The sequence below is a fragment of the Malania oleifera genome, chromosome 7 (genome assembly GCF_029873635.1).
Source record: "Malania oleifera isolate guangnan ecotype guangnan chromosome 7, ASM2987363v1, whole genome shotgun sequence".
Taxonomy (NCBI): Eukaryota; Viridiplantae; Streptophyta; class Magnoliopsida; order Santalales; family Ximeniaceae; genus Malania; species Malania oleifera.
Window position 1 is genome coordinate 12,885,089 of NC_080423.1, and position 26,769 is coordinate 12,911,857.

The window sequence follows — 26,769 nt, forward strand, 5'->3', positions numbered from 1 at the left end:
AACTTTTAAAGTGAATTTTGAGACGTAATCTAAGATAACTTTTTGACCACTATAAGCGGGTTAATTTTGTAAATATAAGAAAATTTAGTGACTATTTTATAATTTTAAAAATATATCAGAAGATAATCATATACTATTTTATTATGTATTACAATATATTAATTATTAATAAAACATAATTCAATTATGGGATGAAGAAGAAAAACCATGTCTTAATTTGAAATAGCATTAAAAATTTTAAAAAATATTTTAATTAATAATATTATTTTAGTTTAAATTAATATGATGATCATATGTTATAAATATAAATTAAGAAAGAGCATACTGTTAATCGAGAAATAATATTATATTATTTTTAATTAATAAAAATATTTAAATAGTAATTAAAATTAATAGTTAAAATTATTATTAATTAAAAATAACCATATATTATTTTACTATGCATTATAGACTATTAATTATTAATAAATTATAATTAAATTTTGTACTGAATTAAAAAGAACCATCTATACATTTAAATTAATATTAAATAAATTAAAAATTTTAATTTAGTTATTAGTACTATTTTAACATAACTTAATGTTATAACCATATGTTATAAATATACATTAATAATAATATTATTGTTAATTAATAAATAAGAATATTATATTATCTTAGTTAATAGAAAATCAATATAATTATCATTTAAATTTAGTTATTAAAATATTACTATTTTTATTTAAAATATATTCTAAAATAACTATGTATTATTTTACCATGTATTGTCTATATATTAGTTATTATAATTCAATTTTGGATTAAATAAGAACTATTTATTAATTTAAATTAACATTAAAAAATTAAAATTTTGAATTTAATTAATAATATTATTTTTATAATAATTTAATGTGATAGTAATATGTCATAAATAAACATTAATAATAAGATTATTTTTAATTAAAAATAGTAATCTTATATTATTTTTTAATAAAAATAATTAAAATAATGATTAATAATTTTTTTAATTTAAAAATGTTAATATTTGTAATCTAAAATATGTTTAAATATAATCATATAGTACTCTAAAACAAAACTAAGTATCCAAAAACTATTTATTTTAAACACAACCAAACACCACTTATAACTTTCAACACTTTTCCAGTTCAATATTTATTGTAGGAACCCGAATTGAGAAAATAAAAGGAAAAATAAAAAGAAAAGAGAAAGAAATGAGGAAATCAGTTTGGCACAGGACCAAATCATTGACGGTTTCAAGGAATCTCAGGAAACCGTCGATGGTTAAAACTACTGAGATATTTCCAAGGAAGAATTTGGTTTGGTAAATGGCCAAATCGTCAACGGTTTCAGGAAACCATCGAGGGTTTCATGCGGGCCAACTTGGCTATATATATGTAAGCTCATTTTTCTTTAGAAAATAAAAATCTCTCTCTATCTCTCTCTCTCTCTCTCCTAGGGTTTCAGTTTTCTCTCTCTTAAGCCTCTTGGATCACTCTTTCGTGCTCCTCGATCCTTTCTCCCTCCTCCTGGCTTGTAGGTTGTCGATCCTCGACAAGTCTAAGCGGCTAGGGTTTTGTATTTCTAAAGGTTTTGGGCAGATTTTTCAGTAACAGGTAAGGGGATTAGATTATGTCTAACTCTTTTTGAAATATGAACCGATTAAACTGATGTATATGATTTTAGAAACGGTACATGTGATTTTCTGAACGAATCAAATTTATGAAAATGATAGTTTTGATTATTATACATATTTGGGGAAAACTAAAGTGAAAGGGTTGATCATCTCCTTTTTCCTGTACAACATATAGTTTGAGTTAAATTAAACCATAGAGATGATCATACCCTTATTTTCAGCAAATTTTATATTCCCCGAGCATTTTATTATATTATTATTCATCAGTCAAAATTGTGTGGCATGAAAACAAGTATTACAATATAGCTAAATATGATGGATTTATCAAATATTTTATCAGTACAAAATGTGATGGTTGTATGCCAGGTTATGAAATGACAATTGTATGTCGGGGTTATGAAATGGTGGTTGTATGCCAGGTTATGAAATAACGATTGTATGCCGAGTTATGAAACAGCGACTCAATGCCGAGATACAATATGACATGATTTATACAGAATTATGAAAATGAGATTTTATTACAGTTTTATTACGTAAATTGCAATATATGTTTTAAGAACCATGAGGGATCAAATGTAATGTGAGCACGATACCGTAGCTATAATCAGGAGGGAGTGCAACTACACTGGTATGAAAGTGTGGTATGGGATAGTCGATTTGGCTTGGATACAACACTACTCCTGAAGGACATGCCAGGACCCTACCGAGGTACATTCCGGGACAGGGTAGGCAAATCGTACTTATAGATTAGTTAGTTTTATTTAGCATTGGTCGGCCGGCCAGATGCTAAGTCCAGCCTTCGGGTGGCACAACCCGTCATGGGGGGAAGCATGTCGTTAGTCCAGTAGCCCAAGAGGTTGGTTCTTCTATGCATATATTTGTGAATTTACGATAAATGGGTTACATTGAACCGAATTATGTTATGAATGAAAGGTATATGTATTTTTAAGTTATACAGATAAATACAATTTTCAAATATCATTTTTTATTCACTTAAATAAATGGAAACATTATGTTCACACTAAAATTCATGTTAGCTACACATTGATGATAATCTGATCTACCTCACTGAGAAGTGTCTCACCCCAATATCCATCTCATATTTCAGGTCCTACAGGAAATCGAGCCTAACGTACTTCGAGTTGGGATTAGATTGTCAGTAGTCGTTGTCAGAGCTAGTGGGACACCAGATGTCGTGTTTTGTTATTTGGGGTTGTAATATAATGACAGGTAGCTTTGTAATTGTGATTGGGACAATTAGAACTCCGATAATGTGTTTTGAGGAGGTTTTTCTTCCGTTGCATGTTTATGTTTTCAGTTATGAATAGGAACACCTGGGACCCCTAATTTTGGGGCGGGTTGTGTATTTATGGTATTAGAGACTATTACAAGGATTTATGCAGGTTTTCTTGCGTGGCGAGTTTGGGGGCGTCACACTTATATTATGTACTTATTAAATTTAGCATGTTTTTTTTTATAAAAAAAAATACCACTTTTGCATAAAGTACTGGTTCCAAACAAACTGTTAATCCATTGGGAAATCTATTTAATCTACAAATCAAATGATTCCTTAATTTTTAGGGAACTAGGGTTTGAAATTAAGGTTGTCAAATCATTTTACTATTTAGTTTTCTAGTTTTCCCCTTTCTTAATTTTAATGTTTTCATGAAATTTGTTCTGCATGCTTAATAAATTTAAGCATGTAAAGATACATGGACCGCCTTGAGTTTGGCTTGGATAGTCAAATTAACCCTAACTACTACTCCAAATATTCTTTATAACTACTGTATTTGTTGTGAAATGATTAGTAGATGTCACCATCCATGTCTTCAACATACCTGCCGCATCTCCCTCATGTTTCCCATGCATGTGAATCCATTATTATTATCAGACAAACCCACCTGCTCCTCCCATAGTTATAAAAAGGGAATCACCTGATTAAGATAAGGAGAGGAAAAACGAAGAGTGCAGTGTGCAAAATACAGAGTGCTGAATATTGAGCGTGCAAAAAATAGAGAAGAAAGAAGTAGGAGAGAAAAGAGAAAGTGAGATATTTTATAAGGTAAGAAGGTGAGATATTTGTACAAAAGTCAGGTATGTTTTGTAATTCCTCTTAATATAATGGATTTCAAATCCTATCTGCCCGTGGAGTAGGTATAAACCGAATCACGTAAATCCGGTCTCACTTTTATTTATTATTTATTTATTTTTATTTTTTATTTTACTTGTATTCATTACTTTCTGATTATCCATGTTTATTTATTCCTGTATTATTTTATAACATATTATCAGCACGATACTCTACCCAGCTGATATATTTATATATATATCGCCTTAATGGATGGTTTTATTTTTGTTTATTAAAACCGCCTCAATGACTGATTTTATTTCTATATTGTCTATATATATATTACCAATCTCCAGAAGAGATGGTAAAATAGTCCTCTTAAAGAGGCTATATATTTAATCTCCCGAAGAGATAAGTCTCATGAAGAGACAATATATTTCATCTCTAGAAGAGATAATAATTGTTTACCTCTTAAAGAGGGTATATTTTTAATCTCCTGAAAAAAAAAATTATATTACTATTTTTGCATTATTTCAGTTAGTATGTTTTGCTTTTCTAAATCGCTTTATTATTGTTAATTTATTCAGATGTCGAGCCTAAGCAAAGTTGAGTTTGTTCCCTTTAGCATCAAAGACAACAACTATCTCTCATGGATTCTTGATGTAGAAATCCATTTGAATGCAATGAACTTAGGAAATACAATATTAGATAGAAATACCGCATATCAGCAAGATCACGCTAAAGCCATGATCTTTATCCGACATCATTTAGAAGAATAAAAAACGGAATACCTCACTGTTAAAGACCCACTCGTCCTATGGAGAAATTTAAAGGATAGGTTTGACCACCAAAAAACAGTGATTTTACCAAAAGTTTAATATGAATGGTTGCACCTAAAGTTGCAAGATTTTAAAACTGTCAGCGAATATAACTCAGCTCTACATAAAATTAGCTCGAAGCTAAAGTTATGCGGAGAAAATATTACTGATGAAGACATGTTAGAAAAAACTTTTACTACTTTACATCCCACTAATGTGCTCCTGCAATAATAATATAGGGAAAGGAAATTTACTAAATTTTTTGAACTTATATCATGTCTTCTTGTCGCTGAACAAAATAATGAACTTTTGATGAGAAATCACCAAACCTATCCAACTGGTTCGATCCCATTCCCTGAAGTGAATGTAAATACATCTCGTGGTCGAGAGCGAGGTCGTAGGAATGGTCGGGGGTATGGTCGCGGCCGTGGTCAAAATAATTATTGGCATCAACGTGAGGTAACAAACCCCCAGAAGAGGTATGACCCCTAGAAAAGGGCAAATGATCAGAATCAGTGACCCAAACACTATGAAACTAAATGTAACAGATGCGGAGAAAAAGGTCATTGGTCGCGTATCTGTCGTACACCTAGACACTTGGTAGATTTATACCAAGCATCTATAAAAGAAAAGGAAAAGAGTAAAGAAATTAAAACAAATTTTGCCGATAATATTGTTCCAATGGACCTTGATACTGAATAGTCCAACTCTGTGTATCTTGATGTTGCTCACTTCCTTGTAAATCTAGATAAAAATAATGATGTATTATTTTAGGACATATATATAGTAAGTAATATTGTATTTTGATAAATTGTTGCTATTATTATAGTAATGAGTTTTTAAAATATTTGTTGTAGTGAAAATTATCTTAAAGCTTTGAACGAACCTAAGATGTCTATGGAAGAAGTTTGTTTAGCTAACAGTGCTACAACACACACAATTCTTCGAGACAGAAAATATTTCCATTATTTGAAAATATCATCAACAAATGTTAATACAATATCTGGGTCTACAAATTCGATTGAAGGCTCCCGAAAGAGCTAATATAAAGTTACCTAATGGTACTTTATTACAAATCGATGAAACTTTATACTCTAATAGATCTAGAAGAAATCTGTTAAGTTTTAAAGATTTAAGACTCAATGGGTATTATATTGAAAACCACAAATGAAGGCAGTAAAGAATTTCTTTACATTTCTTCCATTATTTTTAAGAAAAAACAAATTTTAGAAAAGTTGTCAACCTTATCTTCTGGACTATATTATACAAAGATTAAAGTAGTTGAATTATATGATGTCTTGCACTAGAAGTGTAATGACCCAAAGTTATTTACACTTTGGCATGATCGTCTTGGACATCCTGGAGATGTAATGATGCGAAGAATCATTGAAAACTCTTATGGTCATCCACTAAGGAACTAGAAGATTCTTTTGTCTAGAGATTTCATGTGTACTGCCTGCTTTCAAGGGAAATTAATTGTCAAACCATCTGTTTTAAAAGTAAATTTTGAGTCACTCAATTTCTTACAAAGAATTCATGGTGATATATGCAGACCAATACATCAATCATATGGACCATTTAGATACTTTATGGTTCTAATTGATGCATCTACTAGATGGTCACATGTTTCTCTGCTTTCTATTCGAAATGTTGCTTTTGCTAGACTTCTTTATCAACTAATTAGATTACGAGCTCTTTTCCCGATTATCCAATTAAATCGATTTGTATGGATAATGCTGGTGAGTTTATATCCCAAACTTTTGATAACTATTGCATGTTACTTGGAATGGATGTTGAACATCCTATTGCTCATACCCATACACAAAATGGCTTAGCTGAATCTTTTATTAAGAGACTTTAACTTATTACTAGGCCTATGATTATGAGAACCAAATTGCCCATATCTATTTGGGGATATGCTATTCTTCATGCTGCATGTTTACTTTGTATAAGACCAACTGCTTACAATAATCTTTCACCCATACAATTAGTCTCTGGGCAACAACATGATATTTCTTATTTAAGAACTTTTGGTTGTATAGTATATGTTCCTATTGCCCCTCCTCAAAGAACTAAAATGGGTCCTTAACGTAAACTTGGTATTTATGTTGGTTTTGATTCTCCTTCTATTATTAGATATCTTGAACCTTTAACGGGTGATTTGTTTAAATCACGGTTTCAAGATTGTCATTTTGATGAAACGGTATTCCCTACATTAGGAAGAGCAAAATTAGTGCCTGAAACACAACATGAAATCACATGTAATGCCATGAGTTTATCTCATTTAGATTCTTGTACAAATCAATGTGAACTTGAAGTTCAAAAGATTATACATTTGCAAGGGATTGCAAATCAGTTACCTGATTCTTTTGCGGATACCAAAGTAATACTAAAATCTCATATACCTGCTGCAAATACTCCAGCACGTATTGATGTCCCTCAAGGACAACAATCGGCTAATAAATCTAAGCCGCAAGTTAAACGTGGAAGGCCTATTGGTGCAAAAGATAAGACTCCCAGAAGGAGAAAATTGAAATCTGTAAACGCTCTAGAAGAGGTTACAAAGGTAAGTAATCCAATTGACATTCACAAACCCATTTCTCCTAAAAATGAAATCCCTATTATAGAATCTCCCGAAGAGAAAACTTCTGAAGAGACATCCCTTGAAAAGGGATAGGTACCTGGAAATAATAATGCGATCTCAATTCATTAGACAGGAGAAATTTGGGATAGAAATAAAGTTGTTGTCAATAATACATTTGTATATGTAGTAGCTACTAACATTATTAGAAGAAATGAGGATCTTGAACCAAAATTTGTGGATGAATGTCGATATAAAAGTGATTGGACAAAATGGAAAGAGGCTATCACATCACAAATAAACTCTCTTTTAAAAAGAAAAGTTTTTGGACCTGTAGCCCAGACACCAGAAGATGTCCAACTCGTTGGATACAAATGGGTATTTGTGCACAAGTGAAACGAAAATAATGAAATTACTCGATATAAAGTAAAGCTTGTGGCACAAGGTTTCTAGTAGAAACTTGGAATTGATTATGAAGAGACATATTCTCCTGTAATGGATGAAATCACTTTTGGATTCCTAATTGGGCTAGCAGTCAGTGAACGACTGAGCATGCGTCTTATGGACGTAGTAATAGCATACCTGTATGGATCGTTGGATAGTGAAATTTATATGAAAATCCCTGAAAGTTTTGAGTTACTTGAAGCAAAACCTAGTAATTTATATTTAGTCAAACTCCAACGTTCCTCATTTGAATTAAAGCAATCTTGGCGCATGTGGTAAAATCGATTAAGTGAGTACCTAGTGAAAGAAGAATTCATAACCAATCCAATTTGTCCATGCGTTTTTATTAAAAGATCAGAATCCGAATTTGCTATAATAGCTGTTTATGTTGATGATTTGAATTTAGTTGGGACTCCCAAAGAGCTCACTAAAGCTGCTAATTATTTAATGGTAGAATTTGAGATGAAAGATCTAGGAAAGAAAAAATATTTTCTTGGCCTATAGATTGAACATTTAAATGGCAGAATTTTTGTTCATCAATCTAAATATACTGAAAAGGTATTGAAACAATTCTATATGGATAAAGTTCATCCTCTGGGATCTCCAATGATGGTGCGATCACTTGATGTTAAGAAAGATCCATTTCGACCTCGTGATAAGTGGGAGGAATTACTTGGTCCTAAAGTACCATATTTAAGTGCTATCAGTTCTGTGATGTATTTGGAAAATTGTATTAGACCTGACATTGCATTTACTGTGAATCTATTAGTAAGATATAACTCTATTCCTACTCGGCGATAGTGGAATGGAATTAAATACATTCTACGTTATTTAAAAGGTACATATGATTTAGGTCTATTTGACTCGTTTAATTCTAAATCTTAACTAGTAGGATATGCAGATGCTGGATATCTATCCGATCCTCATAATGCTAAATCTCAAATTGGATATGTATTTCTTTATGGAAATACTGCTATATCTTGGAAATTAGTGAAATAGACGATTACAACAACATCCTCCAATCATTCTGAAATACTAACTATTCATGAAGGTAGTAGAGAATGCGTACGACTTAGATCAATGATTTCTCATATCCAAGAAAATTGTAGCCTTCAGTCAATCAAGGATATTTCAACAGTTTTGTATGAAGACAACGCCACATGTATAGCTTAACTGAGACGAGGATACATAATGGGTGATAGGACAAAACATATCTCTCCAAAAAAATTTTATACGCATGAACCAAAAGAATGGTGATATAGATGTACAATAGATCCAATCAAGTGATAATCTAACAGATTTATTCACCAAAACTTTACCAACTATAACATTCAAGAGACTGGTTGACATCTTAAAGATCTTAGTTAGATAAGTTAATATATGGGTGACATCCAAGGGGGAGTGTTGTGAAATGAATGGTGGATGTCACCATCCATGTCTTCAACATACCTACCCCATCTCCCTCATATTTCTCATGCATGTGAATCCATTATTATTATCAAACAAACCCACTTGCTTCTCCCACAACTATATAAAGGGAATCACCTGATTGAGATTAATAGAGGAAAAACGAAGAGTGCAGAGTGCAAAATACAGAGTGCAGAGTATTGAGCGTGCAGAAAATAGGGAAGAAAGAAGTAGGAGAAAAAAGACAAAATGAAATATTTTGTAAGGTAAGAAGATGAGATATTTGTACAAAAGTCAAGTATATTTTGTAATTCCTCTTAAAATAGTAGATTTCAGGTCCTATCCGCCCGTGGAGTAGGTATAAACCGAATCACGTAAATCCAGTCTAACTTTTATTTATTATTTATTCATTTTACTTGTCTTCATTACTTTCTGATTATCCACGTTTATTTATTCCTATATTATTTTATATCAGTATTTGCTATATCTCCACTTATTTGATTCTTTCACCTAAGAATGGGCTGGGCTAACTCAGTATATATAATAAATACACAAGTATATTTAAGCACTAGGCAATCATTTATGATATAATTTGAAACATAACCAAATAAATGGTCAATGTAATTCTTTTTATTCTATCTTAAGACCTAATTGTTCAATTCAATTTAGGCAACTATTCTCTAATTAAATTATTATTATATATATATATATATATTTATCATACTATAACTAATGACGTGTACTTGAGTTATATGAGATCTTAAATGAAGAATAAAAAATTAAATTGACCAATTTAAATTAGCTTTTAAACCAAGTATATCATTAATCTATGTGTCAATCAACAGATTTAATGACCATTTTATATTCTAAATTATGGATCGTTATAATATATATCTTATTTATTTAATTGTACAAAAATTAGATTAGTTATTATAATACTATTTTTGAGAAAAAAAAAAAATGTGAGGTTTCAATCTGGCATGCTAGAGCATGATTACGCAAAAGCTTCCAAAATTCCAGCTATATTTTCTCATTAAATATTTTTATTTTTATTTTTTTATCAGTAAATTTCCATGAAAATTGCATAAATCTAAATGCAAGCGCAAAGACGGCCTAAGATACCAGTGGACAAGTGAGAAGCACGTGAGGGCCAAGCGTGGAGCCGAGAGCAGGATATCACGCCACGACGCTCTTAACAAATATGAGGGGCATTTTCGGCATCCTAAAAAATCGATATTTCAGGCCAGCCTCTTCATCTGGCTCTCTCATTCTTCGAGCCACGCTGATAACTCATTAGCAAAACCCTAAAATCGCCATTTTTCTTTTTTGTCTCCTGGTTCTCGGAATCTCTGGCCACCGTTTTGTTTTCGTTCTCTGAACACATATTCTGTGAAAAGCGTTTTAATTTGACGTTTCCGTATGCTTTTCATGTTTCTTTTGTTTTAGATTTTTGGTTTTCGTTTTCAGGAAACAGAAACGAGTCAAAAGGAGATTTAGGCGGTGTTTCGGAGCTTTGATTGTTTCATCTGAGATTATCTTCGTGTGGATTTCTTGATGTTTTTGGTGTCTTCTCTAATGGTGGGTTTTGTTTTCTGAAACTAGGGTTTCGTCTATCCACTTCTTTCGCTTCAGGAAGTGTGGGCATTTGAGCGTGTGGGGGGCTCTGGAGCAATTGTAACTGTGAGTTTTTACTCGACCTTAAATGATTGTTACTTTGCCGAGGGTTTCGCAGACTTCTCGTTCGGTGTTCTACAGAAAAATTAGAGCTTTTTTTGTGTATGCTCCGTTGTTCATGCATATTATTCTTGGCTTATCTTTAACTGAATTTGTCTTTCAATATCCTTTTCTTTGACTACTATTAGAGCTTTCTTAATCTTAGTTTCTGGGAATTTTATGAGAAATTACTTTGATGCATTACACTGAGATCTCCTGGAAAGTCTCTCCATGGAACAATCTGCCTCGGTTCCCCCTCCCTCCCTTTTTTGTGGGGGTGGGAGGAAGCGGGGTATTTGTTGGAGGGTTAAAAAATTAGGTCATATTATTTTTGTTGCTATTGTGCCTATAGAGAAATAACTCAGCTTAAATGTGTGCAGGATTGTTGGCTCAGTATAATAGATTTTTGTTCTAGGGCTTTAATATTGCAAAATTCCAAGTGTGATACACTTTTTTATTTTTTTTATCAACTAGCTTCATCTCACATACCAAATTGTGTTGTTTCTAGAAGATTTTTCAAATCGAGGCTTTTCTCTAGGCTCCATTTGGAATTTTAAAATATGAAGGAAAGAAAGGAAAATCTGAAATAATCCACTTTTTCTCATTTGGTAATCAAGTGAAATGAGAAAGAGAACAAAAGATATGGCAGACTATGAACACATTTTTTAGTTTATGTGGTAATAAATCTTCTCTTAACTTTCGATCATATTGGATAACTTTCTATTCTTAATCATATTTTGAGATGGAGGAAATACAATGAAAATTTGATTTCCATCTTATTTTCTTTTCCTTTGGTTTTCTTTCATAAAATCGGTAATTCATATGGAGCCTTAAGGTTTTCTAGAGAATCTTAGTGACATTTGGTCAATTTTTTCTTTTCCAATTTGACCCCCTTCTGAAAATTGAAAATGACAAAAAACTCAACACCCAATTGGTTAAAATTAAAATTATAAATTTATTTGTGTATAACAATGTTTTATTAATTTATATATGATAAGAAAGTAAGATTTATATTAGATTAGAAACTTTAGTTTATGTAATTTCCTGTTAATTTTATCAAAGATATATGCTTTGAATAATTGAGAAGGTTAAAATTGAAAAACAATGCATATTCAAATATACATCCATACAGTTTAGAATAATTGAGAATATGGGATAAGTGAGTGGTTCAAGTTAACTTCAAAATTTGTTCACAAAATCATATTTGAACTCGGTGTAAGCCCTTAACACTTAATTTTACCAAATGCCCACTTATGCTAATATATACAAATACTCACAAGGGTGGATATGTGGATTAGCTTTATATTGTTTTTCTTGTGCTAGTTTTATGTTGTTTTGCATGTGCTTCATTTTGCTAGTTTTAGTTGCTTAAATTGTTTTGTTGTGCAATTCAAGTCTTATTGGACTACATTTTCTTTCTGGCATTAAAATTCAATATTTTTAAATCAATACTGGTGTTGATTTTCATTTTCTGGTAACCTATGTTTATAATATTTATGCTTGACAGGAGGATTATCTTGGGTTTCTGATTTTGTAGTTAATCTGATGCTTTGATTAGGTTTGTGAGGGTGATTTTCCTTTTAGAAGGGTAAGTTTGACGCAACAATGTCATCGCAATATCCAGTTCTTGACAACCGACCAATTGATCAGTGGAAGGTTACAGAGTTAAAAGAAGAGCTTAAGAGACGGAAATTGCCAGTAAAGGGGTTGAAGGAGGATTTGATAAAGCGGTTGGATGAAGCCCTTCGCAATGAAAAGGAAACTGGTGAAGAGGAAGTTGACAATGGTTTTAGTTCTGATCCTAAACCTGAGGTTGAGGCAGCTGATTCTGGGTCTGTGTTCACTGTTGCATCTCCCACAAGTATGGAACCTAGTGAGAGCAAAAATGAGATGATGGATGGAAATTTAGTGCAAGCTGATGTTGATGAGAGCCTAGAGGCATTGCATCAAGGGAAAGCTCAAGAAGGCGAAGTGGCAGCTGGTCCTGATTCTGGTGGCGACGAGGAATCGGTTCATGCAGCTTCTGTGGGGACCAGTGACAAGGTTAGTGAGAGTGCAGTCTTGGAAGTAGGGTTGAGTGAGCAAGAGTTGCAGGACATTGAAATCCAGAAGGAGAATGGAGATTCAAAGGCCCAGCTGAAGATAGAGGATTCTAATGTCCAGGTGGTGAATGAGGATCTGAAGCTCCCCATGGAAACTGAAGACTCAAAGCCTCCACATGAGGAGGATCCGGAGCACCACATGGAAACTGAAGATTCAAGGCCTGCACATGAGGATGCCATGCTCGAGTCGTCTGTTCCAAACAACCAGGTATCTGAGGTCAGCCCTGTTTTAGGGATTCAAGTAAAATCTGATTCTATTTCTACTGATTCTGTGTCAATTAATGAAAAGAATGAACTAAAGGATAATATAATTGCTGATAATGTCAAATTAGAACTAGATAATGTTAAGCCGATGTTGGTGCAACCATCATCTAGCAATGTGGTACGGGATGATGGTGAATCACCTCCGATGGATGGTGAAGAGCCACATGAGAACAAGTATTCCATTCAAGAGATAGATGTCAACAATGCGGCAAATGCTGATACAATCAAGAAAAATGATAGTGCAGAAGTGGGGTACTCAGAAAAATTAAACCTAGACAGAAGTTCTGGCGATGATTCCATGGAAGAAGATGTGTTGGATGTTAAGCAAATTGATTCAAAGTATAATTCTGATGGAATGGGAGATAGAAATGAGCAAACTGATACGACTGTTGTGAAGGAGGAAAGTTTTGTTGATGTTGTTGGCGATGTTTCATCTGCTGGTGAGAAAAGAATTCACATTGATAATAAGCATGGTCTTCCTGCGCCCACTGTGAAAAGAAAGCTTCCTGGTGAGGTTTGCTTTTAATTCATTTTGCTCCCTACTCATCTCTTTCACCATATAACCTGAACTATTTTGATTGCTTGGCTAATTAACTTTTGTGTAGATTTTTCATAGTTTGTATGAAGTGCATTATTCTTGATGCAATATAGAATTTTTGTATAAAGCATGTTGATCGTGTGAATATTTTAAGTGCAGTGACTACACCTGGACAACAATTGATTCAATACGCCATAAAATAATATTCATTTTTTTTTTAAATAAAGATTTAGAAGTGAAGTCCAGTGCATAGGACAGATTGTGGTTTGAATGGTTAGAATTATGTGTGAACCATTGACTTTATAGTAGGCTAAATAAGTTTCATCCTTTTTTCTTGCTAGGATTATTAGCAAAAATAACCTTTACCTTTTTTCCCCCTAACCAGGATTATTTTTTTCCCATTTTTTGAATTCTCTTTTCTAGATTATGTTCAAACATTGACTCCTTATCTCAGTGACCTTACTCTTTCTTTGTTTACACCTCACAAGGTTGGTTTTTATTACTTCTAAGGTGCCTTTATGGGTTAAAAATGCTCAGCTAATTGCATTAGAGATCCCTTAAAGAGATCCTGAGTGGAAGCCTTGGTTCAGGACTAAGAAAAAGGTGGTGGTGGTTCTCAATGGCTTTCTCTTTTCTTTAGACTTTAATACTTGTGCATGACCCCTTCCAAGCTTGCAAGAGTTAGTTGGATGTGATTCTTTTGCTAATTGTGGTAGGCTTGGGGCTGGGGCCCCGCCCCGGGGGGGGGGGGGGTGTTGGATACCATACTCCACTTAATTAAGGTTGCTAGGGCATTCATTGTAAGTTAAAGCAGTTACCAAGGTTACTGAACTTTTTTAGTCCCATACGTGTTTAGTGCTTGTTTGGAACACAATAAAATGTTATATGAATATAAACATTGTTTTCTGAAATGTTATCTAGTGATTTTGTCCTCTAACTCAGATTTTGCCTGGCTGTTAAATGAGCTGTCTTTGCAGATCAAGAAACTGGGGGAAACAGTGAGCTTTCAAAGAGGCAACGCAGGTGGAACTCTGAAAATCTGAAAGTTCCTGAACCAAAAAGCTCTAATCTAACACCTTCTACTACACCTAAGGACACAATTCAGGCTGTCATGTCAAAACGGAACTTGTCAAGATCTGATTCTACAATTTCTGAAGAAGCACCAAAGGAACGCATTGGTGAGTTATTGTTCTCTTAATTCAACAGAACATCTAGTAAACACTGTTATAGCATTTGAAAACATTATTTTCCTTTGGGCAGTTCCACCATCACAAAAATCTGCTACTAATTCCCTACGAATAGATCGGTTTTTGCGCCCATTTACACTAAAGGCAGTGCAAGAACTTCTGGGCAAAACTGGGACTCTCTGTGATTTCTGGATGGACCACATCAAAACCCACTGCTATGTCGCTGTAAGCAATAGTCTATCGCCCTCCTTATCCCATGTGTCTGTTCGATTCTTCTGTTTTTTCTTTTCTTTTCTCTTCTATTATTATTATTATTATTTTTTTTTTTTTCCTGTTTGTTTTGGGTTGTGTGTGTGTGTGTGTGTGTAGGGGGGGGGGGGGGGGAGGGGGAAGTTGTTGGGGCACATATGGTTTGGACTTCAAAATGTTTTGCCTGTAGCATCACCTCTAGTTATAGAAGATGACTTTTGTACCAAGCACTTGCAAAGGTCCTTTACGTCTGTCGGCATCCCATTTTCTCATAGTTTGTATAATTACTTTTCTGATGCAGTACTCATCTGTCGAAGAAGCCATAGAGACACGAAATGCTGTGTACAACTTACAATGGCCTCCAAACGGTGGACGCCTTCTGGTAGCTGATTTTGTTGACCCACAGGAAGTAAAAATGCGTTTGGAGGCTCCCCCTCAGACTCCGCCTGCGCCTGTTAGTGCTGGTCCTCCTGCAGCCCCAGCAATACCACCCGTGCACCAGCCCTCCCCACGTCATCAGCATCTCAGACAGCAGCTTCCACCCCCACCACCACTCCCACCTCCACCACCTTTGTCTAATCCACCTCCAGCAAGGGAGCGGCTTCCTCTTCCGCCTCCACCTCCCCTCCCTGAGAAACAAGACCCTCCAATTGTTACTCTAGATGATCTGTTCAGGAAAACTAAAGCAACTCCTCGGATCTACTACTTGCCTCTGTCTGAAGAACAAGTTGCAGCAAAACGCCGCACCCTGGGCCAACACACCAAGCAGTAGGGATCAGGCGCCATAACTTAACGCCTGGCTGCTCTTCATAATTTTCCGTGGATTGGTGATTATGTATGATAACCCTAAGCATCAATTGCATCTTGGCAGGTCTGCAGATATTGCTTCTGGGAGGTATTTATCCAGCCGAAGTTTGTGCACATGGACAATGTTCCTTGTGGATTTGGTTTCAAAAGACTGATTTGGGTTTGTGGCTGAGTTTTAAATTTTAGGGGTTAGAACAACCTATAGCCTTGCTGTGGGTGGAAGGACTACTTTGGTTGAAATGTTTTCTTGATCAAACCTGAAATTCCAACCTGAACTTGGATTGTTAGAACCCAGCGCCTGGATGCTTTTTTCATTGTTAGAATATAGCTATTCAGGATTATTTTTTCCCCAGATTAATCTTTCCTAATTTCAATTTATGAGTTGCTGAAATATTCTGTTAGTTTATGGCATGCTATCTTTATTAGGTCCTTTTTTCCAGGAGTTACTGCTCGACTTATGGTAGCTAATGCATACTTTTATAACTGGGTGTTGCTGAAGCGCGCTTGTTCTTGCACTTAAAATGCTAATGTAGAGCTTGGCAGGGATAGAGAAGTAATGTGGATGTGATGCTACTGTAGAGCTTGGCAGGGATAGAGATGTAATGTGGATGTGAGGTAAATGTTTTGTTTTATTGCATAATTTATCTGGCTTGTCATCCAAATTGGTACTTAATGATTAACCAAGTTAGAACTAAAAATTCTCCTAAATAACTTCAGCAGTTGTGTTTTGAAAACATGAATCTTGGGTGAGATTTGAATTTGTATGGATATAAAACCTAAAACCATTGCCTAGTGTTCCATTCAAGCTTGCACCTTCATTTTCAAGGTTGATGCTGCAATATTCTAAAGGGATAAAATAATCAAATTCGGCCAAGTTCTATCCACATTTAGATTGAAAGAGGTTTCCATTGTGGAGTAGAATGTAATTGTTGAGTCATTATTGCGTGCTATGTGTTCGCATTGCATTCCCAAATAAAGAAATGACAATAAGTTGTATGATTTCCTCGCATCATATTATTATTAAGGTGGCAACTGAATGAAATCTGTTGGAAGTATCAGGCCAACTTATGTGGTGAAATGACATGGTTATAGACTCTGCTAGTCTCTTCAATAAGTGGGGAATCACATATTATTGGACTGCGTGCTAGCCTTATGTGAATTTCTTACAATAAAATTAAATTAAAAACTGAATTAAATTGATCACTTGTTTCCTTCATTTTCATTCAAAATTTTAGTTTATTCCCTTTTGTTATCCATTTTATTCCTCTTAACCGTATACACCCAATTCTTATTTGAGAAAATATCAGGTTAGTTTCATCAGATTAGGTTATGGAGCAGTGAAGAAAAAATTCAACAGTTCGTTGAACTATAATTAGTTCCACGCACCAGGTTCAGAGTTATTTTGTAGCTTGTCCTCAAACCAGTACAATATATTCCCAGAGTATAATAACTTACAACGAACTCCCACTCAGAATCTGCTATCTTCGCTCCGCCTATTTCATTAGAATTATGAGAATATGCTTTTTTTATGATCAACGTCTTTCTAATTTCCATTCAGTAAGAATTTCGCTCAAAACCTCTTCTGCTGCATGCCGCAAATACACCAACCGTTCTGGCAAACTGAACATTAATTTGAAAATATGATTTGAATGTGATAGATAAATTTTACTATAAAATTATGATAGATATAATTTTTTTAAATCTACATAAATCCAATTTCAAACCCTAAAATTTATCTTCCCAAACACTACCTAATAGTTCTATGAACTTTCCAATCCCAACGAAAAATATGCAAGCTGGAGGTAATAAAAATAGCCGGTCTACTGTAACTTAAACAGCATTTCCAAGAGTGACATCCATCAATCCAACACCCTGGAAAAGCCAAGAATTAGAATGCATAGATTCACACATCTGTTCGGACCCCTGGGCAGACACATGCGTATGCTCGCAGTAAGCATGGGGTAGGTCTGGCTCTGATTCCCAAAACTAAGGCACGGGTGCCATCATGAATGAAGACAACAAGGTAAAATAACAAACCAAAATGAAAAAATGAAATTGAGAAGGTATAATGTCCCTCAGAAAGACTTGGGGGATTAAAAACCCTAATGTCACATGAAACTTGGAAAAATCCCAAGAGGCATACATCCAACTTGTTTTGCTCAGTGATCGCCCGGAAGTGATTTGATGATATCAGAATCACCTGCAAAATTTTTATAAACAATGTTAATTACTGGTGCTACCATCAGTTAGTTTTAGCTCTAGAACAGGATGATGCTAATTTAGCCAGAAATTTTTTTAAAAAAAATTTGGAATACCGGGATCAACGATGCTGAGGCAAGACACACGGAAATACTTCCCACAAGCTGTTCCCAAATCAACATTGTCTGGAAAATAAGTGGAGTCATTTTCACATCATTAGAAAAGTAATTGCACAAAAATCAGCCCAGTAATAGCCATAACGTTAAAAATATTAATCAAATTTAACTTTTGCATTTTGATTATTCATTTCACAATTTCTTGCTATGCATGGCAAAATAAAAATTTTGGTAACCCTAATTTTAAATACAAAAATACGTAACAAATGTCTCTCTCTCTCTATTTCTCTGTGAGATGTGAGCATCTCCCTCTCCCCTGGATCCCATTCTCTTGCACCCTTTCCTCTCTTGCCATGGATAGCACCATCAATTCTCTTCCTCGTTGATGCAAGGCCATCATGATGCTCCTGTGCCGTTCCTATTTATATACTCCATGCATGCATGTATGACAAGCATATAATTTTATGAAAGAGGAAGGGAAATAAATATAATGAGAGGGGAAAAACAGAGGACAAAGCCATGAGCCGCCCAGCATCAGGACACGAGGGAAACCCTTTATAAAATGGCATTCCTCTCTAGCCAAATACACCATCACAAGGAGTCCTCACCAAAGATCCAAAGAACAAAATAAACAGAAAAGGTACATGTATTTAATTACAAAAGTACTGCCTTCCAATTCTTTCTTAGTTCAGAAAGCAACAAACTCCCCAAAATAACCGAGTGCAACCGGAAAAAAGTGAAGATCACTCCATGCCCTAATAACTGTGAGTAGGTTGAGCAACCCTCAACAATTCTTGCACCCTATGATTGACAAGGTCCAAAGAATGGCAAAAACTGCTGCATTCCAAAGGGCTCTACCAACGGCTCTACGCTTAAACAGTAAAAGCTCTCCCACCTTCCGCGCCACACCCACTCTTCGCATACGTAAGAAATGAGAGCATTCCAAAGCTGTGTTGCCTGTGGCCACTTTGCAATGCACAAAGAGAAGCATTCATTTCACTGCATTTATATTGTAACAGTCCTGGGCCCAATTCTGGTAAGATATTGTCCACTTTAGCTTCTAGAAAAGGTGTCTCACTTAGTTGGAACCCAAACTCTCCTTGTAAGCACAAGACTGTGACGAGCTCTCTTGTCCAATCTTTGACGTCCTCGTTAGCTTAATATTCCAAGTACACATCTGATGTGAGTTCATGACAAGCTCACCCGTCCGTTTTCTGACATCCTTGTCAAGTGTGATCTCCCTAGTACACATCCGATGTGATACCGTGACAGACCCTTTCGTCCGATCTCTAACGTCCTTGTCAAAGTGGCTTACACCTTTGTGTAGGATCCATTCACATGATAATAACCTCAGGGTCGATCCACTCACACGATAGTATCCTCAAGGTGGCCCTGATACCAAATGTAACGGTCTTGGGCCCAACTCCAGTGAGGTAATGTCCGCTTTGGCCTACTGGTCTCACAGGTTTGTCTTATAAAAGGCGCCTCACTTAGTTGGAATTCAAACTCTCCTTATAAACCCAAGACCTCCCTAGTATACATCCGATGTGGGACTGTGACAACAACACATGGTACACATGTTGGGGCTTATTCCTCAAAAGGATATGGTTCCAATGGAAGAGGTTAGGGGGCAAGGTTTTTAAAAGGTACGAGAAAAATGATTTTAAAGTCAACCGGCTAAAAGAATCACCCTTAAACACTCACTTATCCTCTCTGGATATAAAGGCCCACCAAGACCTCCCTAGTATACATCCGATGTGCGACTGTGATAACAATACATGATACACTTGTTGGGGCTTATTCCTCCAAAGGATGTGGTTCCAATGGAAGAGGTTAGGGGACAGGGTTTCTAAAAGGTGTGAGAGAAATAATTTTGAAGTCAACATGCCGGAAGAATCACCCTTCAACACTCTCTTATCCTTGCTGGGATGAATATAATGGTGCACCAAGGAAAGACAGCAAGTGAGACCATAGTGAGATTCCTAAAAAGAGGTGGAAATCCTATTACCCACCTTTCCCCCACAGAAGAAATGAAGGAACCTGCAGTTTCATTGCCGAAAATCACACGGCAGTTTCAATTGAAGGAACCTGCAGTTTCATTGCTTGAAATCACAGCTGATCGATTGGAGAATGTCTAGAGTCAGGGCAACTAGGGTTTCGAAAGAAGCTGCAAATATAGCAAAGGTGGCTAGGGCTGTGCTTGGAGAAGATGAGGCGAAGAATTTAGGGCCGAGATGCTTGGTGTTTACTTTGGACCTGGGCCAGGTAATTGAAAAAGGGGGACCTTCTTTTTTAACCAAACTGTGCCAATTAATTGAACAGGCCCATAGTCTTGGTAAAAAGGATTCAAGCCATTCTGAAAACAAAGGAAGTTTCTTCTTTGATCAGTCATCCTTAGCTGGGTCAATTTTTAAAAAGGCCCATTGTTTGAATATTGTTGATAGAACCCAACAAACTGATGCAAGTATTCTAGATGTTCAATTTTCAAACAAGGCCCAAGAGGAACCTTCGACTGGTATTTTAAATGACCAAGACGGTTCATCTGGGAGTGAGGGATTGAAAGAGCACACTTGCAAGAAGATTTAATAGAAGGAAATCCTAAGCTGGAGCAGCAGCTAACAGAAGTTGGAGCGCAAATTGAGGGAGTTGAAGAGCAGCCTGCATTCCAAACCCAGTTTTCTCCCACTAAGGGGTGTAGACAGCCAAGGGACTTAACAGATATGTCATCTTCCAAGCTGAATCCAGGTACAAACCCTGTCTTGCAATGGTCATTTCCTAAGTAGACTCAAGATGATTAATAGGGTTCTTAATTTTCCTTAGAAAGATGCAAGAGTACTGAAGGATTAGAAGGAAAGTGGTGGTAAAGCAAAATCTTTTTCCAAGCAATTCTAGAATTTTTGTTGATGACTCTATTCCTTTGGGGGAACGAGATTTCAGTAGAAAAGACCTCCAGTGGATCTTCTACTGTGGTTATCAAAGGATGAGGTTTAATAAATAATAAAAAAAATCATGATTCTTGTGAGGTCAAATGTCAGGGGAACACTGTTGGTTTTTTTTTTGGCGAGGGGGGGGGGGGAATCAAATGGTAAGAAAGAAAATTCAGATTCGTTCAGGGTTTATGCTTGTCAGAAAGCAGAACTAATGGGTGCTGAAATGAGAAAGTTTGAAGAAAAGTGAGCTACTTCTGCTGGGATAACAAGAAAAGTTTTGAAGAGAGATGCAAAAGGTTATTTTAGCATGCTAAAAGAATCACTTGGCAGGAATGGAGGGACCAGGGAGGGGTTGCATAGCTGCAAGGGAAAAAAAGGAGATTTTTTAAATAATGACAGTGTAGACATCAGTGATTTTGATTGTGATGGGGGTTTGATTTTAGATGAAATTCGGGAACAGTGTGGTTATGTTTTTGATTCATCTGATAAACTTGGGGATTTTAACATATGTGCCATCTCCTCCGTTGGAAGGATTGGAGGGAATTAGTATTTTTGAAAATACTGGTAAGGAGGAAAAGCAACAAGGAAAAGATGGAATTTTGCCCTTCCCTATACAGGAGGTTTCAAAGGAAAATCTTCAAACTACATTTGTTAGATGAATTGGGTCTATGTATGTCATATTACACAGAATGAAATTCGGATGGATGCTACTAAATCTGAGGTTAGGAAGGTCAAAGGGAATTAGCAAATTTGAACTGTTCAGTAAATTATGACAGGAAGGGTTTAGACTTTAGAAAGGGGTTTCCTGGGGCAATGTCTATGCAGTTTTATTTTATTTTTATTTTCTGTGTATTTTGATTTTCTGAGAAATTCTTATCCTCTCCTGCAGTGTAATTACTCTCTCTCTCTTAAAATATCTTCTTTTATTAAAAAAAACATGTATATTAATATATATATCAATAATTACGAAGATCACTGCATAACCAATTTCCATTATTATCAATTCCATGGTATTAATAAGTTCCACCAGAAAAATGAATTAATATTTCAAATATCCCTCAAAAAGTACCCCACTGATAAGGGCAATCTTTAGGGATCGACATAAACTCACAAGGGTTCAGCTTCTCGCAGATCAACTTTGTATATAAGTGGATACTTGCAGTGGTGCTATATATCCCAAAGGTAGATGGTCAATTAACAATAAGGCCCCTCATTATCAAAACAGTTCAAATTCTAAATCACAATACACCAAGCCCATAAAAATTAAAAATAAAACAAACAAATACACAATAGCCAAAAGGCCCAAAAGAATACCCTTCATTAATATACTGAAGAACTTTAAACCTGCAGACATAAAAATGTAAATGCAAACGACTTTATGAAAGAGAGAAAAATAAGTTTAAAAAAAAAAAAAGGGCATCCTCAGGCCACAAGGCTCCCTGCTTTGAAAGGGTAGGGGGAGGGTTGTCGCAGTGTACACAGCCTTAACCCTGCTTTGCAGAGACTGTTTCCTTGGACTCAAACCAGTGACCACTCACTGACCAACCCGTTACATAGAAGCAACCTTACTATTAACCCAAGGCCAGCCCTAGAAATGAAAATAAATACAATGAAAAATGAAAAACAAAAAAACAAAGGAAAAACAACATAGAACAAGGAATCCTCAGAGAATACAACAAAACCAGAAAAAATAAAAAGAAAACCAATAGAGGATAACAATCGAAACTCTTTGCAGGTCTGCCAAAGAAACATTTGTCAAAAAACCATGAGCAGCACACTACAAAGACACAAGGAAAACCACTCTGCCCCATACCGAGTAGGAAGTATCAACCCGCCTTAAAAAATTGACATTCCTCTCTAGCCAAATACACCAGGTAATAGCAAGTAACACATAGCACGACAAAGCTTTCCTTTCTTTTCCATACCAAATCCTCTAAAAAAAATACAGGAAGCATCAAGTGAAGGAGGAACCCAATGCTCTTCGATAACAACAATCTATTCTGAACAGCCCATGCAAAAGTGTGATGTAAAAAAGAGACAAAGCAGAATGCTCCCCACTCCTAAAACCAATGACACAAAAACATCAAGTGGCAATGCCTCATTACATCTCTGTTTCTGGCAAATCATTAGTATTGATTTTATTAAGGATCACTCATTCATATAATTTAATGTGCAGAGAAAAAAAATTGTAATTTTCTTTTGTTAATTTACATTGGGATGCCCCTGTAATTTTTTTAATTTTGTGCTTTTGCTGATGCAAAAATTCTCTTCCCTCAAATCATTTGGGTCCATTATTTTCTTTAATAAAAAATTGAAATATGATGCTTCTGTAAAAATCTTCTCCTATAATGATCAAATTTTTTCTATAAAATTTTAGTTCTCTCAAAAAATAAAAAATGTAAACTTTATAATGGAGGCACCAATCATGATGGTGACCTCAAGCACACCAAGTCTGATGCTGCAAGGTATCAAACTGACAACATTCAAGTTGGCTGGTCACTAACTTCTGTGCTGCAAAATTTTTCCTGCTACTTGTCAAATTGGAGAATTTTTCATAATATATTTCATTTTTCTATATATTTAGGATCTCTAATATCCAAATGAGCTCACAATGTTTAAAGGGCTAAAATAGTAAATATGTTCATTTCAAATGTCTAATAAGAAGAATTACCAAATAACTTAAGCTATTCAATGTCCAATGATTCAAATTTCAAACTAGCTCCAAAACCAGCTATTTCAAAGTTTGAACTAGTAATTAAAAGTGCTAAATTTTACCAACCAATGCCTAAGTTATCACGTTTGAAGTTGGAATGAAATATTCCTTGTATTCTAGGACAAAAACAAAATAGGTAAATTCTCCTTTCTTTTGAAATCTTCAGACTGATGAAACTAATTTTTAGAAATTGGATGTGGAATTCAAAATTTTGGATTATACGGAGAGGAGACAAAGGAAAGGGGAAAAAAAAGAGACGAAAGAAAGGGAAAAAATAAAAAGAAGACAAAAGGGAAGAGAAAGCACTAATAGAAATAGCAAAAGCTTGGGATACCATTTTATTTTCAAAGGCAAATATGAGGCTGGAAGATTTTAAAAACATATTTGAAATGGAGGGATGATATGTCAAATTTCAAAATGCCTCAAAAGGGTTGTGCTGCAGAAACACAAATCACATATATCTTCAGTCAATATAAAATTCTTATTTATTTTTGTTCACAATAGTGATTACAGAATTGTATATTTTGCATATTTTTAAGAATAGAGAAATTATGTTACTATGCTTGCCCCAATTGGGAAAACATCTCAAATGCTATTGAAAATAGGAGCCCTTCCAGGGCCCAACTATTTCAGCATCACTGTCAAAAACCACTCGAAGTGTTGCACACAAATATATAGATGGTAAAGGTTTACTGACACATACCAATGTTAACCCCCCCCCCCCAACTTTTTTCTAAATGGGAAGGCCAAGACTTTAACCCAATATTCCTAAAAACAAAGAGCTTTTGAACCGTAAATAGACCTCTTATCTTCTAATAGGGGTTTGTTAGGGATTCACCCTTTTGAATGCTAAATATCTTTCCTCTTTTTTTATAAAAAAAAAATATTTCTCTTTTTGATTAGAAACCCTTGAACTTAAACTCTCCAGTGTTATATATAGAAAATATTTAGACCAAAAAGAAGAACCACACCAAAGACAACAAATTTTGGTATCAAGTCGATCACAAATACAATTCTGGATCCATCAATCTTCGTACAAACTAATTTATAAAAATTAATTAGCAATATTTTCCGAAGATAATTGTGCAACCAATTACCATTTCTATCAATCCCATGATAAAAGTAAGTTCCACCAAAAATCATGAATTACTATTTCAAACCCCCCCCCCCCCACCACAAGGTAACCTAATGATAAGAGCAACCTCTAGGGATAGAGGTCAGCTCATAAGGGTTCAGCTTCTTGCAGATCAACTTTGCATTTGAGTGAATACTTGTATTTGTGGTTGCAATGCTAAGGTATCCCAAAGGTAGATGGTCAATTATTGATAAGGCCACCTCATTACCAAAACAGTTCAAGTACTAAATCACAACACACCAAGCCCCAAAAAATATTTTAAAATAAAATGAATAAAAACACAATAGCCAAGAGGCCCAAAACACACCCTTCATGAATAAACAGAAGAACGTTAAAATCTGCTAACGTAAAAATGGAAATGCAAACAACTTACTTCCATTATAATGGTGAACACCGATCTTTCCAAGCATCGCATAATACTCAATCTCAGATTTCCTCAGCGGGGGACAGTTGTTCGAGATAATTATAAGTTTCCCTGCCATTTTAAACAACAAAATATAAGAGAAATATTACAGCAGCATATAAAATGAAAGCCATTGAAATCTGATCTAGTTACGAATATAAGGGGGTTACTTTGCCCAGAAATCGACGCGAATAAAATGAAAACTCACAAACGCGGGGAGGAAAATAACTAGATGGCAAACCTTTGGAGTTTCGGAGAGAACGAAGAACTGTTTTGTAGCCTAGCGTGTACTTGCCACTCTTCATAACGAGAGCAAGCCTGTTGTTGATGCTCTCGTGCGTCTTCTTCTGCAATCATCACAACACAGAAAATACACATAAATACAAAAGTTGTCACTGTAAACGCAGACAGAAAGTTAAGGAATTGATCGTACAGTTTTCTTGGCAGACACCATCTTTACTGTGCCTAGGGTTTACTTTCCTGCAAGAGGCTAGGAGAAATTAGAGACGGAGAAGACACTAATGCTTCGAAATGAAGTTCATGTTTTGACCTAAAGCATGCTCGGCTGACGACAAGAGCTCACCTCTATTAGGGTTCGCCCGACCTGGTAGATGAAGGTCGAAAATAGAAACCCTAGAGAGTCGCCGCGACTGTGCTACGTGCTGCCGTCTCCTGATGAACTAACCCCCTTTTAATTTGTGGACAGATATGGAATAAAATTATAAATTAAGAATACAATTATATTTTAATTAAAATAAAATTTTTCGAATGATTTAATTTATATAGATTAGAATCGATATTCATTTCATGAAATCAAATTTATTTTATAATAAAAATATAATTTTAAAAATTATAATAAATGTTAATAATATTAACTATTAGTACTATTGTAATAAAAATAATAATAATAACAATTATAATAAAAATAAATAATATTTATTATTATAAAATAATAATAATAATAACAGTATTAATAATTAAAAAATTAAAATAATACTAATTATTATTTTAAGGATAATAATTATTATAAAAATAATAAAAATAGTAATAACAACAATAAAAATTTATAATTACATTGACAACAATCACTATTATGAAAATAAAAAATAATCAAACGAAAACAAAAATAAATAATAATAATAATAATATTATTAATTGGTGTTATTATTATAAAAAAAATAACAACTAATAATAATTACAATAACAATAATAGCAACTAATAATAATAATATTTATTACTATTAAAATAATAATTACAATAATAATAACAACAAGAACATCATAAATAATAAAGAGGCCAAAATAATAATTTTTATTATTTTAAGGATAATAATTACTATAAAAATAATAAAACTAATAATAACTATGATAAAAATCATACTTATTATTGTAAAATGATAACAACAAAAACAATAATAATAAAAGGAAAAATAATTATTATTATTTTAAATATAATGATTCT

The 26,769-nt window shown here is 34.5% G+C and overlaps 2 protein-coding genes across 3 annotated transcripts; one reads left to right on the forward strand and one right to left on the reverse strand.

Annotated features, from left to right (window-relative positions):
* The first annotated feature begins 10,066 nt into the window (after positions 1 to 10,066).
* On the forward strand, positions 10,067 to 16,202 carry LOC131159773 (uncharacterized). Its single transcript, XM_058114937.1, has 5 exons — positions 10,067 to 10,631; positions 12,223 to 13,539; positions 14,546 to 14,746; positions 14,829 to 14,980; positions 15,306 to 16,202. Exons 2-5 carry the CDS (start codon positions 12,270 to 12,272, stop codon positions 15,774 to 15,776), a joined length of 2,094 nt encoding a protein of 697 aa, XP_057970920.1. The 5' UTR covers positions 10,067 to 10,631; positions 12,223 to 12,269; the 3' UTR covers positions 15,777 to 16,202.
* Positions 16,203 to 17,614: 1,412 nt separating this feature from the next.
* Positions 17,615 to 26,058, reverse strand: LOC131159775 (large ribosomal subunit protein eL30-like). 2 transcript variants are annotated; one of them, XM_058114941.1, is made up of 6 exons: positions 25,891 to 26,058; positions 25,741 to 25,787; positions 25,549 to 25,654; positions 25,278 to 25,379; positions 18,127 to 18,195; positions 17,615 to 18,011 (listed from the first exon to the last, which is right to left on the reverse strand). In XM_058114941.1, the coding sequence occupies exons 2-6, from the start codon at positions 25,759 to 25,761 to the stop codon at positions 17,971 to 17,973; spliced, it is 339 nt and encodes a 112-aa protein (XP_057970924.1). In that variant the 5' UTR covers positions 25,762 to 25,787; positions 25,891 to 26,058; the 3' UTR covers positions 17,615 to 17,970. The 2 variants fall into 2 exon arrangements, with proteins under 2 accessions (XP_057970924.1, XP_057970923.1); XM_058114940.1 differs by having other exon boundaries at positions 25,741 to 26,005.
* Positions 26,059 to 26,769: the final 711 nt, after the last annotated feature.